Source organism: Dermacentor silvarum, chromosome 2, assembly GCF_013339745.2.
Source record: "Dermacentor silvarum isolate Dsil-2018 chromosome 2, BIME_Dsil_1.4, whole genome shotgun sequence".
NCBI classification, from domain to species: Eukaryota; Metazoa; Arthropoda; class Arachnida; order Ixodida; family Ixodidae; genus Dermacentor; species Dermacentor silvarum.
The window spans coordinates 194,877,474-194,894,602 of record NC_051155.1 but is presented as its reverse complement, the minus strand read 5'-3'; the positions used below and the strand labels follow the sequence as shown (position 1 = coordinate 194,894,602).

Here is a 17,129-nt window from a genome sequence, read left to right as displayed (position 1 = left end):
GTTTTATTATAAAATACATGTAAGAGATGGTCGCGTGTCGTAGAAGCACCGGCACTACTTTCGGCGTGAATATTGTGAGGGCACCCTACATGCATCTACCATACAACTACTGAAGTTGGACGCCACACAAACGTGTAATTGCGTTCGTTACATCAGGCCGAAAACACCAACAGGACATATCACGCATATATTCAGCACGGCCGAAAGAATGTGCATGCACACGTGCTCCTTAACGTGCTCCTGAATGTGACCGCCACGCGCGTGATCGAACCCACGACCTCGATCTCAGCAGCGCAACGCCATAGCCATTAAGCTACCGCCACGAGTCTCGCCGAAAAGTTGTGTGCGCGCTAATTGTCATGTAACAAAACATGGAACCGCAAGAGCAAAGAGGACTGCGCTACTGGTGTGATTTTGGCTATAGCGAATGCGTGTTTCTGAACTGACAAAAAAAAAATCCTGAAATAATTGCTTGCATCCACGTGCAGAGACAAAAGAAAGAGAAGATATAAAAAACTGTTTACGGACAATGCATAGCATCCATAACGATAGGCCTATGCGTTTTGTCAGTTCAAACTTGCATGCAGGTGATATTCAGAGACACGACGACCACGACATCGTCTTTGAAGACTACAACGACACATGGAAAGTGCTTCGCAAGGTAGCTGTAAGTGCTGTCAGGTAAGCGGCCTTTTATGGCACACAATCTTCGCTGTTACCCTCAGTAGTTAGTGATTTGACGAAGGTTATCTATGCATGTAGCTCTGATAACCGAACCTGCGTACATGGTGGCCTAGTCGAAAAAAAAAATGTGCTTGACATGGAGCAAAATCAAACTGAGCGGCTGAGTGAAAATGAAATAAAAGCGACGTGTTAGTGAACTGCGTTGCTATTTGTGAATTCACCCAGACAACGCAAAGGCATCCTCAATAAGTCTTTGGGATGTCGGCACCAGGACATTCGCACATCCTAAGGATGTCCTGCACTAATCCTAAAAGGCTCCTGATCAGGTTCATTTGTCCGTCCCAAATAGATACTTAAAACATAGAAGGTAAATAATTATAGGATCATTTTAGGATGACGTCAGGACGTGTTCCAAGGAACTACTGTTTTACACTGTAATTAGAGGGCAATTCATTATTCACAAATTGAGTTAACATATGCATTATGCAGCTCGGATGTGAGAACCCATATTGTAGGACTCCGTTTTGATACTTGTGCGCTTTCATGTGCTATGAAATTTCGGAAATTTTACGTCTTCGTTCCTTGCCACGATTAAAAAGCTGTTCGGTATCAAACGAACTACTTCAGGTGCAGCACCACCTGTGTACATACTTCACAATAGCACAGCCTTCGAGATCTGCTTTTGTTACTTCAAGAGAACCGTCGGTGGAAGGTGAGCATTGGACACCACGACCAATAACAATAACGTAATAATAATAATAATAATAATAATAATAATAATAATAATAATAATAATAATAATAATAATAATAATAATAATAATAATAATAATAACGCTTAAAATAAAATAGTTCGTAAATAAACGTCTTTTTTTTTTGCAGTGTGCCATTTCGCTTTTGGCTATACTCAATTTTGCTTGGACAAGCATGAAACTCCCAAATAAGCACATCTGGAAGCAAAGTCCTTACAACATCCTGCTGTGGATGTTGCTCAGACATATGTCAAGTTCAGTTCGCGATAAGTCCAGCAGTATATGTTGTGTTTAAAATTCATTGTGGGCATGGTGGTGTGGAGGTCCTCAGTACGTACCGTAAAAAGCTAATACGTTCGGATCTTTCCGAGACATCCACGGTATGTTTTATATTGTCAGGGTAGTTACCGAATGACGCGTATGTGGAGCATGTGCGTCTTTCGGTCAGCTAAGCAATCAGTCGATGCGTTGAAATATTCAGTTTGAATTTGAACATCTTCTAGATTACTCCAGTCAGAAAATCACTAATGCTTATTCCTCCTGTTTTTAATCAGAAAGTATGCAGTAAGCGAGTCCCTGGAGAAGCTATGTACAGAGATTGTGGATGCCTACGTTGACTCATTGGATGACGAACCCGTGACAGTCGATGCCAGAGATCCTCCCATGTTCATCATCTTCAACGTACTCTCAGTATCAGCCTTCAGCGCCAAGTAAGTACTTCTGAGACGCAGCTTGTTAGTCTACGATCACCTTTTGTTAACCATGAAATACATGAGTGCGTCTTTAAGCATGCTTTTAAACAGGCTCACGTATGGTGTCATGGACCATACTAACCTCGCCGAGCCCCGCATGATTCCGCCGATTCCACAGATATTTCATGTCTTGCTGAAAGAGGCTCGTCACCGGCCATCGGGAAACAGAGAAAAAACAATCCCCCCCCCCCCCCCCCCCCCCCCCCAAAAAAAAAAAAGTCTGCAGTAGTGTCTCCTTACCTGAACTGTGATATGACCGGTTCTATTTAGGTGAACCTGTATGTGTTCGGTTTGCTAACGTGCCACGCATACGCGTCTCCTATATAGCGTCAAACCACTTCTGAGAATCCTCATCTTACGCTCCACACATCCGGAACGTACAAAGGTTTTCTAAATATCACAACCTGTTCCTGAATAGTTCAAAAGAAAGAACTAAGGCGATGATGACCCGTAATGGCCGACAAACTGGTCCCGCTACAAATGCGAAGAGCAGACGATAACACCGTTTAAGGGAATGTGAATACAAATTTTCATGGCCGCACGCACATTCACGTACATTTCTCGGACATACAAGGATTACAGCCATCAGATGTGACATACACAGTGAACAAGTCTTAAAGCTAAGAAGCACATCATCTGCACCGACGAAGTATCGCAGGGTAAGCACCAATTGAAACATCAAGGAAGCGGAGTACATTTTCATTGTCCGCTTCTTTTATGTATCAAAGCGGACAAGCCTCAAGACAATCTCGTGGACTGCCTATGAGGGACATCACGTGTTTTGACTTTTCTACATTATGCTTATTTTTTAACGTATTGAGGCCGCTTTGACCTTTCCGCGACCAGGTTGTTACAGTCAAGATCGAAAGTTTGGGGACCACGGCAGCAGCAGCAAAAAAAAAAAATTAATATATTCAGCGCAGCTCCGCGGCCTGGAATTGGTTTAATACATTGTATTGGTCAAACGCGCGCGTACACGTGCGCTCTTAATTTCAGCCGGAATTCCCAGGCTGCGAAACAAAAATTTTAAATCGCGACACCTTTGGCTCCCAAACTTTTGATCGCAACTGTACATACATATGGATGTAGATATAATATTAATACGTGAAAGGACTTTTGTGGAATACTTCACTTTTGGCGGATAGGTGACCGTCTCAGTACTGGTGTGTGCTTTCGGTGGTGGGGCACGTAAAGACACTACTTATGTGGTGGTCACGTGTTCGTGTTTGTATAGTGCTTGTCGATACTTTCTTTTTGCTTTTCCTTTTCTTATTCTTGCCTGAGTAGCGAAGCCTACCTTGCTATTTTTATACATCTATAATATTGAAAATCAAAATAACTTAAGCTTCATAACTGAATTCTGCGGAGGCAAACGACCAAAAAAAAAAAAAAAAACGAAACGGGAGACGGTGAAGAGAGTGTAGCGAAATATGTCTGGAATTGAAGGCAATCAGAAAAGAAAAGCGAGTAAAAAACAGTAAGAGAGGATAGAAAGACAGGAATAAGAAGCGGAGGCCGGTCGCACACCGACGTTCCGCCATCCCGTAAAAATGCCCGACGTTATGGTGCGCGTTCTTACCAGGCATGATAAAGGTGTCCATGCCCTGGTAATGTGCACTCACAAAATTCAATTCATCAATGTCTCCGATGTGTTTGCTGACGATCTCACCCCGTTGATGACGGGCGCAACTTTCTTTTCGTTGAGCTGTCTGGTGGTGAGACGGGGCTCAAGCGGTATTATACTTGAATTTAAAATTTAGCAATTAGGAGAAAGCTTTAGGTGGGGGCCGAGTCCGACTCCCCTATTCAAATCCGTGTAAAACGCAGAAATGCTCTCGTGAGACAACCACCGGGCCGATTAGAATGAAATCTTCTGCACTTGAAAGAAAGAAAGCTAAAATATATCAACTGTATGAAACGGATCTTAGCCTTTAATCTCATAGTCATTTTTAATGCCAAAAATCGCTAAAATTCCAAAAAACGCTAAGTATTTCAGACATAAAAGACAAATTTTGCACATTCGTAAATCTGCACCAATAACAGATATCGCAGTTTTCTTACCTAGATCTCTTAGATCCCCTGAAGCAGCCAAACTTAGGTATGTGTAAGCTTACGGCTCCCGTGAAATTGTTACATTTTTATGAAGGTTTTGTGAAAGTCCTATTGAAAAGTTACAGGCTTATTTCCAATCTCTGTATAATACAGCAATCTTGTCCGTTTGAGGCGTTTCAGTATATGTTCAGTTTACGGAACTGTGACATCAATGTTTTGCTGCATTGCATACATGCGAACTTGATTCCTTGGTTATATATATATATATATATATATATATATATATATATCGCATTTTGCTGCAACTTTGTTTAAAACTAGATTGACCTTAATAAAAAAATCTGCTCCCTACAGTCCATAGATTGTAACAGTTATTTTTCTTTTCTTTTTAATACGGCAAACCTCATCCAATTCGGTGCAATGAATGCCGAGCGAAACTATTTATCCACTTGGAAGTTCCTGAGTTGGAAGCTCCTGAGACAAAGCTTCCTCTTAAGGGTTGGATGACAACGAAGCCTTTCAAAATCGCCATCATCACGGCATCGCTGTTATGCATAACAATACTTACCCCGTTTCCCGTAGATAGGGTAGCAGACCGAACGTGCGTCTGGTTGAACGCGCTGCATTGCCTTCCGTTTTTCTCTCTCACTGCTATACGATAGCGCGTGCATGTGCTCAAAACTAAGGCACCGTCAAGCAAGGCGTCATGCCAACTTTCATCTAGCAGTAGCAACATCATTTGTGCTGAGCACTGTGCTACAGAACGGACTTTGTCACGCTATAGAGATACAATATATAATTTCGCCTATACGTTGTTACAGTCCGGTTAAGAATACCGTTGCGCCGAAAGCAGCTAAAATTCGATAATAGTCGGCAGTACTAGGCTTCGTTATTATGCACAGGAACATTGCGGTAACTGTGTACCCTATTTCTTATGATCTATACTTTTAGGTTCGACGCCAAGAGCACCGACCTTGCTCGCATCATTAACATCAACCGTACTTTCACGGAAGAGGCACCAAACGGACTGCCTAGTGACATAGCTCCCTGGCTGGGCATCTTATACCGCGCGCGAGAAAAGAAGTGCGAAGACTTGTTCAAGGAGATGCGATCCATCGTCGACAGACTGTATGCTGGAGCAAAGAAGACATATGAACCAGGTAGGACGTAAGGCCGAGTGCCGGCTAATTAAAAATTTCTGCCAAACGCGGCAGAGAATTTCTGACAAGTCGAGGACGGCAGAAAATTATATGGGGTGATGAAGTTAGGAAATTTGCAGGTAGAAATTGCAATCAACTATATATACTCAGTTCGGTGGCACAGCTAGTCCGCACCATTTGAATTGGGACATTTGAGGCGACTACATCTCTTTATTTTATTTTCATTGCGTTCAACAAAAAAAAAAAAGAAAAGAAAGAAAGAAATGCTGAAAGAAAGAAAGAGGCATTGATCAAGTTTTAGTTTTTTTTTTCTCTATCTCTCTGGCCAGTGATCTTGTTTCAGTGCTTTAAGTTCTCATTAGACAAGTCGTTTGTTACTACTGTTAAAGGATGTGGTTACTGAAAGAAGATTTGTCTAAGGTTTTCTTGTCAGTGACGTACTGGCTGCTGGCCTGACGACCTGCACAGCAGCAAAATTTGTTCCAGCTAATTACTATACCGTTGGCGAACTACCGCTGAGTTCTCACTTGCGAAGCAAAAAAAAAAAAATTAGCAGGTTTATGCTGCAAACTTCTTGTATGCATCTATCAAGAACAGCATTAGCTGAGAGTCAACTCATTAAGGCCGGTGGTCTATTAGAGTTGCCGAAAGGGTGTCAATGGAAGGAAAGCGCAGTCGAGGACGGCAGAGAATTAGGTGGTGTGATGAAATTAGCAAATTTGCAGGCACAAGTTGGAATCAGCTAGCACAAGACAGGAGTAATTGGAGATCGCACGGAGAGGCCTTAGTCCTGCAGTGGACATAAATATAGGCTCATGATGATGATGAGGAGGATGATGATGATGAACCATTCATTGTCTTACGTGACGGACAGATTTAATTTCGAAGCAATTTAATTTTGAAGAATCGCAAGTGGTCATGCGACAACAGCCGACTGCGGACACACCGTCAGTGATGTCGTTTTCTCCGTCGCACCCGGACGTGTGTGTAACCTCATTAAGAAACACAAAGGCGCAACCAATAATTCAGAAAGACTTTGATGTACCGTCGCGATTAACCCAGTGATAAACACCGGGGCCGAACGTTTGAGCTTCGCTGGTTAACCATCTGTACGGAGTGCTTGGGCGGTGATTTCTGTTCTTCTACCTCTGTATGAAGCTCATCCGTCTGTTTGTGATCTCTGGTGAAGTTTCTTGGGGGGCTCTTTCTACTTCTCTTCTCCTTATCTACTTCTCCTTATTCTTCCATCTATTCGTATCTTTTATTCTTTTTTTCCTTCTTCTCGTATTTTCACTTCTCATTTTTTGTTTATTTACCTTCTGTGTCTATAGCCCCTTTCATTAGCTCATAAATTGAAACGAGAACATCACTGAAAACATGTTACACTTAATTACATAAAAGTGTGACGTGTAATCTCTCAGTACCCGGTTAAAAGCATGTTCCAAGTTCCAAGTGTAGGTTTTGGAGTATTAATTAAGCCACTGGTACAACTGCAGGTGAAACTGGAAACGGAATGGTACATTGGAGTCGTTTTCGAATTGATCGCGTTTGAATTAAAGGGCTCTTCACCCGGCCATATAGCAAATTTTGGTTACACGCTGGAAGTTGTTACGTGTCCTCTAAGGAGTGTTCTACCACAACATTTTTTATTAGTTCATTAATAGCAGAGATAGAAATATTTGAAGTGCCGCGAACCCATTATTTCAGGAGGCAAGCGTCACCGCCAACAGAAACACTCTCCTCACTTGCCCCGTTTCGCCTCCGCAGGCGAAATTCCTTCCCTGCGTTCTTCCATATCGGAGCCGGAGGATCGCTTGACGAATACGTCATAGGACCCGCCTTTTTTTTTTTAACTCTTTCTTGCGTTTCTGCTGACTGGCGCACTTCCGGTGACGGTCTCGCGCATGAGCTGTTGCGTTTGTCTCGTTTCGCGCACCGGACGATTTTGCGCGCTCTGCACGAGAACATCTGGTTAGCGGTATAAGTCAGTGCCACAATCACGAGCACTGAGGCAGGCGCGAGAGGATGAAAGAGCATGATCTTGGCGCGGGAACAGGGCATAAAATCGCATAGTTTCGTTCTCAGCGCGAGCGACTGCGCGACGTGGGGACAAGCAGACGAAAAGGAAGTACATCTCTCTTGCTACGGTACGAAGTAAAATAAGAACACTCAGACATTCGGTTTGTGTTTTTTATTATTTCTCTAAACCTTAATTCGCCTATTGAAGCAACACACCGAACAAATAACTGATGTTACGCGATATGCGTCGGCTCTCTGGCTGGGAGCACGGCGCCCGCGAAGAGAAGGGCAAATGGCGTTTGGTTTGAAATTTAAGCTCATTCCGCGGCGCGTAGGGATGTACTATTTAAAAGACGCGATCGTTAGCGCGCATTGTATGCACTGCGCTTGTCAGCTCAAAATGGCCTCAACATGGTGGGAGGCCCTGTACTTTTTTTTTTTTTTTGTGCCCAACCATGAACGCGGAGTCGACAGTACTTTTCCATTGCTATAACGCCCCTTTTTACGTGACCAGCTGATGCAACCCACGCCGGTATTGCGCAATTCTGTAACCACCGACTTTGCACCCAACTCCGACTAGACAACTCAATATCTTATACGAGCACTTTTAAAACTATAATTACAGCTTTCTTTTATTAACACAACTTGGAGCAATGGGAGGCACAGCTAACCAGCTCAGACCTGATGGGACAACAGTCCTTCATAGAACAGGTCAAGCGGGCGGCCAAGGCCAGTGGGGCCCTGGACTAAAGGGGCTCCGACCATTCCACCAAAATGCTTTTGATCAATAAACGTTTTCTTCCTCTTCTTCTTCTTCTTCGAAGTACAAGTAATCTCACATTGCAGGAAATATATCTAACTTCACCCATGCCATGCTGTCTGCAAGGGATGAAGCCCTGGAACAAGAAAAAAGCGACGCCGAATTTCTGACTGAGGGAAACATGGTTCAAATATTGATCGACATATTCGGAGGTGAGAGACTGACCCCGCTTATCGAACGATGTGACTGCGCTAGAGGAGCCCTTTTCTCGAAGTGTGAGCTTAGTAACGTATGAATCATAGATATAAATGTTTTTAGGAAAGGAGAATTAGGGAATATATTATCAGAGATAAACTACACATTGACCAAGCCGAACAAGAGCGCAAAATATAGTCTTGTGTTTTGTTGGTTATCCAAACACTAGGCTCTGGATTTCAGGGTAATGACAGACGCTGAAAACTGATTCTCAATCTAACAAAATGCTTTTTTTTTCTCTCTCTCTCTCTCTCTCTCTTTTCCGTGGCTGCGTTATTGACATTACGTTATAACCGCTTTCTAACTCACCAAAGTTCGTCAGGGTGCGTAAAATACTGTGGCTGCTGTTTATTTACACGCTTTTATTTCAAATCTTTCGTGCGATGCAGTAATAGTCATTGTCTTTCATTTGGCATGAAAACATGACGAAGTCAACGTCAACGACGTACAGGGAACGCTGACGCTACCTGCATGATATACGTGCTACAATGTTTCATACAATGTGTAAGTTCACCCCGACTCGTTATAGATTATTGCGCTAACGTCGATAAGCAAATTTCGAATGACATTTTATCGCAAAATGTTTGTCAGCACCACCCAACTAACAGAAAAACTGCTGCTTGTGTACTAAATTTAGCAAATGAATCATGTCTTAATATTTTTATTGATTCTTTTCAGCTGGAACTGACACATCCATTGGGGAGCTGCAGTGGCTACTTCTCAAAATGTCTCGAGATCCAAGCATTCAAGAAAAATAAAGAAAGAAATCGACGACAATATAGGTAATCTGTGTGTTTCCGCTGAGTTACTATAGGCCTATGCAGTATATGATGCCATGTCAATCGCTCACAACCTGCCGGCGCTAGGAGACAGCCTGCTGAACATACTTCGACGTGATGCGAGTGCGTACCCGCTCCTTATGGCTGTTGTTTGTCTTGTAGCGGTCCGGGTAGAATAACTAACTACCAGACATAACTTCGGTAAGACGGGTGTTGTCCGCCATTTAATATTATTCTCCGCCCACCCCTATTCTTCCTCTTCTCCCTTCTCTTCTTCGTCTTCTTTTCACATTCCAGAAGTAGTACGCTTCATGTCTTTCCAGGAGGTCTGCCACTTTTCAGTTCACGTGTGCATGAACAACCGTACAGCTTTCTATCAGAATATTACATTTGCTTCTTACCTCTTTTTCGAACCTGAATTGGCGTCAAGCTCTACTTGAAGTTCCTGCGCAGCGTTTGGTGTATGAGATTGCAATTGCCTCCTCTGCAATTCTCGCGAAGTCTCAAACAGTAGAATATTGAAAGTACGTGTTTTTCGAGGAGGAGGAGTAGGAGGCAGAAGCCGAGTTCTCCGTACGCAAAGCTGGTTCGTCAGAATTGTTTGGGCACTTGCCGGCATCTATATACTTCTGATATTGGTGTCTAAGCCTATAGGCTACGCTCGTTGCTATCGTCGTCGTCATCATCATCATCATCATCATCATCATCAGCCTATTTTTATGTCCACTGCAGGTCGAAGGCCTCTCCCTGCGATCTCCAGTTACCCCTGTCTTGCGCTAGCTGATTCCAACTTGCGCTTGCAAATCTCCTAACTTCATCACCTCACCTAGTTTTCTGCCTTCCTCGACTGCGCTTCCCTTCTCTTGGTATCCATTCTCTAACTCTAATGGTCCACCGTTCATCCATCCTACGCATTGCATTTTCTCCTCTTAATGTCAACTATAATATCGGCTATCCCCGTTTGTTCTCTGATCCACACCGCTCTCTTCCTGTCACTTAACGTTAGTCCTAAGATTTTTCGTTCCATCGCTCTTTGTGCGGTTCTTAACTTGCTCTCGAGCTTCTGCCCCATATGTTATGGCCGGTAGAACGCAATGATTGTACACTTTTCTTTTCAACGACAGTGATAAGCTCCCAGTCAGGATTTGGAAATGCCTGCATCAGGGTCCCCTGTGAGTAATTGACCTAGATAAACGTGCTGCTTTACAGACTCTAGAAGCTTACTGGCGATTCTGAATTCTTGTTCCATTGCCAAGCTGCTGAACATTATCTTTGTCTTCTGCATGTTAATCTTCAACCCTACTCTTATACTTTCTCGGTTAAGGTCCTCAGTCATTTATTGTAATTCGTCCACATTGTTGCTGAACAAGACAATGTCATCTGAAAACCGAAGGTTGTTGAGATATTCGCCGTTGATCCTCACTCCTAAGCCTTCCTTGTCGAATACTTCTTCTAAGCATGCAGTGGATAGCATTGTAGAGATTGTGTCTCCTTGCCGGACCCCTTTCTTGATAGGCAACTTTCTACTTTTCTTGTGGAGAACCAAGGTAGCTGTGGAATCTTTGTGGATATTTGCCAAGATATTCACGTATGCCTCCTGTACTCCTTGATTAAGCAATGCCTCTATGACTGCTGGTATCTCTACTGAATCAAATGCCTTTTCATAATCTATGAAAGCCATATATAGAGGTTTATTGTACTCCGCAGATTTCTCAATTACCTGATTGACGACATGGATGTGACCCATCCTAGAATATCCCTTCCTGAAGCCAGCCTGTTCTCTTGGTTGACTGAAGTGAAGTGTTGCCCTCATTCTATTGGAAATTATCTTGGTAAATATTTTCTACAATACTGAAAGCAAGCTAATGGGTCTATAATTCTTCAATTCTTTAAGGTCTCCCTTCTTATCGATTAGTATAATGCTGGCATTTTTCCAGTTCTTTGGTACACTTGAAGTCGTGAGGCATTGCGTATAAAGGGCCGCAAGCTTTTCAAGCACAATGCCTCCTCCATCTTTGACCAATTCGACTGTTCTTCCATCTTCTCCTGCCGCTTTTCCTGTCAGGACTACGTTGTTATACGTACGCTTAGTCCACACGAAGTACATTGTGAACCCGACCACGCAACTATTAAAATTCTGAGGCATGCCTCTATAGAAGCATGCTGTATACAAAAGTTGGTGCTGGTTTACAGTATTCCACACCATGTCGAAGGCTGTAGTGGAGTGCCTCAGAAAATGCTTCTTCTTTCTGGGGTTTTTACGTGCCAAAACCAGTTCTGATTATGAGGCACGCCGTAGTGGAAGGCTCCGGGTTAATTTTGACCACCTGAGGTTCTTTAACCTGCACTACAACGCAAGTACGCGGGCGTTTTTGCATTTCGCCTCCATCCAAATGCGGCCTCCGCGGCCGGGATTCGATTCCGCCATCTCGTGCTCAGCAGCGCAACGCCTTAGCTGACTGAGCAACCGCAGCGGGTCCAGAAAATGCTATACCAGCACTCTGCATTAAGCGCATGCGCGTTCCTTGCCCCCTATATCTCTGCCCGGGCAAAGCGCACGCGTGCGTGCAACTAAATATAGCAAATATATCGAGTTGGCACACTTGCGCGGCAACAAAATTTCTTTGTTTTATTTGCAGGTCAGTCACCGCCAACAATGAAGGACAGAGAAAGGCTACCGTACACTGTGGCCTGCATCATGGAGACGCTTCGTTTTTATCCAATCGCACCTTTTGGCCTTCCGCATAAAACGTCACATAACACGGAGATCGGTAAGGCAAAAAGAATGTTGCTGTGCAATCTGCTTTTGTTTGCATGGTGAACAGAAACCACCCCAATTGAACTTCAAAGCAAGTGAAAGCTTGCATGTTGTCCGCTAAAAATCGCCATCGTCAACCGTCAATTTAAAGTATAATGCAAGACAAAGGTATATCCGTTGCTTTTTTCCCCTTCCTAGCCCGTCATGGTGGCGTAGTGGCTTTGGTGTTGCGCTTCTAAGCCCGAGGGCACGGAATCAAATCCCAGCCGTGGCTGCCGCATTTCGATGTGGGCGAAAGGCAAAAACACCTGTGTACCGTGCATCGGGTGCACGTTAAAGAACCCGAGGTGTTGAAAATTATACCGGAGTCCTCCACTACAGCGTTCCTCATAATCATATCGTGGTTTTGGCACGATCATATCATGGCATAATCATATCGTGGTTTTATGACTAGGCTTCAAGTTTGTCACGTGACGCTCCCTCCTAGTTATAGTGGACTAACTATTAGTGTTTTCCTTCCTCCATGCCTGCACGCAAGCGAACGAAGCGGGAAGGAAGCGCGCCGTCTTCCAGTCGCGTGCAACGCTCCGGAGGCAGGGTAAGGAGCGGAAAGGGGAGGGGGGGGGGGGGGGGACGTTTTACTCTGCGCCACCCGAGCGAGCGCACGCGCCCGCCGGGCAGCAAGACGCCGTGGGGAGAGTAATGAGGGGGGATGCCGCGTACTACGCCGCGCGCTCCCGCCCGGGCGGCTGTATCTTGAAAGCCATCTACGGCGGGGGCAGAGTCCTTCCTTCCTGCGCTGTGTTTTCGCGGCTTAGTTCTCGTTGATGCGAGTGGCAGGACGAAGGGCAGTTCGCTCGATGCTGCTGCCGCGCTTGACAGCGTTTTAACAGCGAGTTTCCGCGGTCATCGAGTAGATGCGTTCATATTTGCTTGTGCGCACGTGACACCATGCTGGTTAATTTTGTTGGTTTGCCTATGTTTGCAAGTCTATACGGCCGATAAAACTACTATCCTTACTTCGTATATCTGTCCACTAGTTTGCTATCGCAATCAATGCTTTGCCTTTCGGGCGAAACTGCGACTTTTTTTAATCCTAAATTAATGTTATTTTAAATTCTGCCTAACGTTTTTTCCAGTTTTGTTCTTTTATTTTGGTGATTGTTTCACAGCTCTCACAAGTGGCAAGACTGGGAATAGATGAAGTGTTCAGCTATTACAGTATCTCACTCCGCTGCTCTGCGAATGTGAAGCCGAGTGATGCAGTGTGGCGGATAACAAACAGTAAAGAAAGACCCATTGCACGACCTGTCACGATACATCCTTTCTGGTATAATGGTAACGTCAGAAAACGAAACGCGCACTGTGCCATGTGTACTACAAGAGCAGGCACTCTTTTTTTTTTTTTCAGCCGGTGTCCCAATTCCCAAAGACACCAGACTGATGTACAACATATACAACGTCAACCACGATCCCAAGCTCTGGGCGGACCCCGACGTGTTCAGGCCGGAGCGGTTCTTGGATCCAGTCACAGGAAAGCTCGCCTCCAAGGACCGCCTGCCGCCTCTCCTCAGCTTCGGCCTCGGACCTCGAACGTGTCCCGGAGAAAAGTTGGCGCAGGCGGACATGTTGTACGTGCTCGTGAGACTCATGCAGCGGCTCAGCGTCGCAGCGCCCGACGGCGCGATCGGACAAGAAGTGGCGGCGATGGGACACAGTTTCTTCCTCGTTGCGGGTCGCCAAAACGTCGTTCTCACCAAGTGTCGCTGAACGTTTTCGTGTCGAAGAGGGGTGTATACCTGCATGTATCTGAGGTGCTCGGCGATAATTTGCGGTCGTCTTGTTGAATCAGGATGAAGTGTAGTGCAGCACCGTGACATGGACACACCAAGAAGAAGGAAGGATGGACACACATCTCTTTATTAGACACACAACGACATTTTTAATTTCTCACCAGCTGTAGTTGTAGCCGAGCCATGTGCGACACCAGCTACAGGTGAACACACATTTTAGGCGACCATATTGAATACCGAAAATCAAAGAAAATTTTGAAGGACGCTTAAGCTTCGCCTTTAAGAGTGGAACGCGATAGCATTCAAAGATCCCTGGCTGCTTATTAGGCTTTTTTCTTGTATGTTCAAATTACAATCCGACGCTATCATGTCTGTAGGTTGGGGTTAAGTCGTACTTTACCATTTTTCGAACGAATTTTACTTGGAGGAATTCAATTTTCGTTCACGAACGCCTTGAAGGGTCTGCCCTGTCGGGGTAGTTCAGGATGATGTGGTTCGGCATGATTATTTCCGCCAACGACGCCGGCGCTCACGCCGACACCGACGCCGGATTTTCTGCGACACGGGGCCCTTAACACTGTCGCGTTATAACGTTCTGAAAACTTAAAAAGCCCGCAAACGACCACGAGCCTTCGTGATATACATTTCGTATGACAAACACTAATCGGGGCATCCGCACGTGCTCTAATTTGCTTAAACGATTAACTTTAACGTGGTTTGTGACACACATGACTAGGGCATGAGTACAGTTTGTCGCGGAATAAAATTTCGTTGTTGAAAGTAAGTGCTTTGTAACTGTCATTTCTTGTTGTATCCACGATCTGTTCTTGCGCTACACTTGATCCTAATTCAATATTACTGATCAAATAGTCCACGTCGCCACCCTGAAGTCGTCACCAGCAAAAGAGTGCTGGATGAACGAACTTTTATAGAACAATCGTGGTGCCTTATGCATTAAGCAGAACCCAATAAGAACCACAATAAGACACAATAGGAGCATACTGAGAAAGTTGACGAAGCATACCATATCTTCAAGAACTAACATTATTGTGTCGGCTAGCTTTTCTTCAAGTGCACTGTCCGTTAAGGAAATACAGTTGAACCCGGATATATCGAATCTGAACGGGATCACAAAAAGTTCGATATATAGGTAATTCGATACATAAAATAAAATTGTGTACAAAATTTTTCAAGGGAATTTTACTGATGTTCGCTATAGACAATAATTCGTTATATGCGGGTTCGATATATCCGGGTTTGACTGTACACCTGTTGGAAGACATGTGATTTGCCTTACTGTCTGCGCCTTATTCACTGCTTGTCTTTTTTCGCAAGCGTAACATGGGTGAGGGTTGCTTGGAGATGTTTGTGTGTGTATAGTTTTCATTATTTCAGTTGCGAATAGCGCTGTTGTCAGTCGTCATCTTCTCGCGTTCTGCTTGGCGCCTAAGATACTGCAATAAATCTAATAAACCAAGTAGACCAAATTTTAGTTCGAAATTTTAGAAAACCTTCTTTTTTATATTTATGCTTTAATTATCACAGAACTTCTCAAGCATTCGTGTGTGTGCTCGTAGTTGTCGTTGCTGGTGTCGTGGTTAAAGGGGCAACAACAACAGGAACCGGATATCTGTGATCACCCTATACTGTGTAAGTAATTCAATCAACTTCCCTGTTATATATATGCACAATAAACGGCTTGCACGTGACTTGTAGACATCATTCGTGTCGCTTATATATGAACACTTCAGGAAGCGCACTGAATAAATTAGTGAACACATATCTCATTGCGGAAGTGAATATAACGCACTCCATCGTGCTGCACGGCTCAACTTTCCTCTTGCTTACTTGTGTCCGCCGAAAGGGGAGGGAAAGGGGGCAAGGCGGATGGAAGCAGCGCTTCGTTGGCGACGCTTCCCTAATTTCCAGCGCTTTCAAATGGGCACCGACGGTGCCCTAATGCTAAACTATAGATCAGTAACAGGAGTGCAGTGGCCACTTCAACAAACGTGCGACACTTCTCTTCGTTTGATGAGTGAACTGGATGCTAAAGAAAACAAAAATAGCATTCGTTACGTGACAAACTAGAGGCCTAATAAGAAAATAGAGATTGATAAGCATGCCTCGCATTCTGGGATTGCGTCTAGTCGTACGTGACTTCCAACAGTTGAGTAAGAACAGGTATACGTTGGTATCAATGGCGAATCGAACATTCTTATATGAAATTCGTGTGGTCGCGTGTTTTCCGTTAGTTGTCCGGCTATAATAGCATGTGCTCTTTTCGGGCCTTCCTGTCAGACTGTGCACTTTTCGGGCCTTCCTGTCAGATCAATGTGCGATCTTATTTCCACGGTGTCTATTTATTTTCTTGATCTTACCTGAGCCGTGCTGACAGTTTGAGGAAGAGCCAGTCCTGCTGAAGAGCCAGTGTCACAATGGCTTGGTGCATTCAAAAAAGAAACGAACAGAACTTGAACGCCTAGAAAAGAGAGAAGGGGAAGTGAAGAAGAAAATGTAGGGAGGTCAGCTAGACTCTATTCATTTGGCTACCCTCCACGAGGAGAGGAGTATGGGCAGAATGCGAAGAAAGCATGCTGCAAAATGGTCGACGCTGGACTTTCTGTTCTCGGCAGCGCAAGGCCACGCACTGCTTGAATCATCGAGCTGGCGTCGCCTTCGTTCTACTTGCCTCGTCAATACTGAGATTCATTTTTTGCCATTCCACTGTGCACGTCCTTTAGGTTCTTCTTTTCTTTTTTAGTATTTATATAGGCAGAAGCTTGTCAGACATGCGAGTACGAGATGCATTGGAATGGCTAGACTACGCTGATATGTCGCATTAGATATGTGAAAGTTTCCAATCACGTTGTAAATACGTTCTTTTTGTTTTATCAGAGATTATCTCAGAAAGAAAATACCTAACAGTTGTCTTTTACAGTACAGCAGCAAACATACGAGGTTGTCTGGAATATCCGGCTTTTCGGTATAGCATACTTTCCTACATCTTAATCTTTTTTGAGTCTGAACACGGGAGCGCGTAACATTCGGTACTATTACGCAGTCTAACGGTGGCGTCGATGTATGCGCATGTTCAGTGCGTGTGGTGTAAATTAATTCTTATTCATGTGCACGATGTCGACCTTATTTGCCGCGTCGGCTGCGCGATGTTTGTCATGGTCGGCTAGCGAAGCAGACGTGATCACGTATACATACGCGTATTTATAAACAATAGGTTCTCAAACTTTCCACACTGGCATCAGCTCCAGATTACACTCCTAGCGAGCGGAGGATGCATATCTTGTAGGAAACGTTACGCCACTCACGATGCCCTCTAGCAATCTTCCATCCCGAGGCAAGACTTCACGC

At 44.4% G+C, this 17,129-nt stretch overlaps 1 protein-coding gene across 1 annotated transcript in view; it reads left to right on the top strand.

The window, feature by feature from the left end:
• The window catches only part of LOC119442378 (cytochrome P450 1A1-like), a 32,586-nt gene extending 16,574 nt beyond the window's left edge, over positions 1-16,012 (top strand). Inside the window, 8 exon segments of the mRNA XM_049662103.1 lie at positions 588-681; positions 1,990-2,145; positions 5,191-5,399; positions 8,265-8,390; positions 9,112-9,186; positions 9,189-9,215; positions 11,852-11,983; positions 13,382-16,012. Of these exon segments, the coding sequence (XP_049518060.1) occupies positions 588-681; positions 1,990-2,145; positions 5,191-5,399; positions 8,265-8,390; positions 9,112-9,186; positions 9,189-9,215; positions 11,852-11,983; positions 13,382-13,740 (1,178 nt within the window). The 3' untranslated portion in view covers positions 13,741-16,012.
• Positions 16,013-17,129: the final 1,117 nt, after the last annotated feature.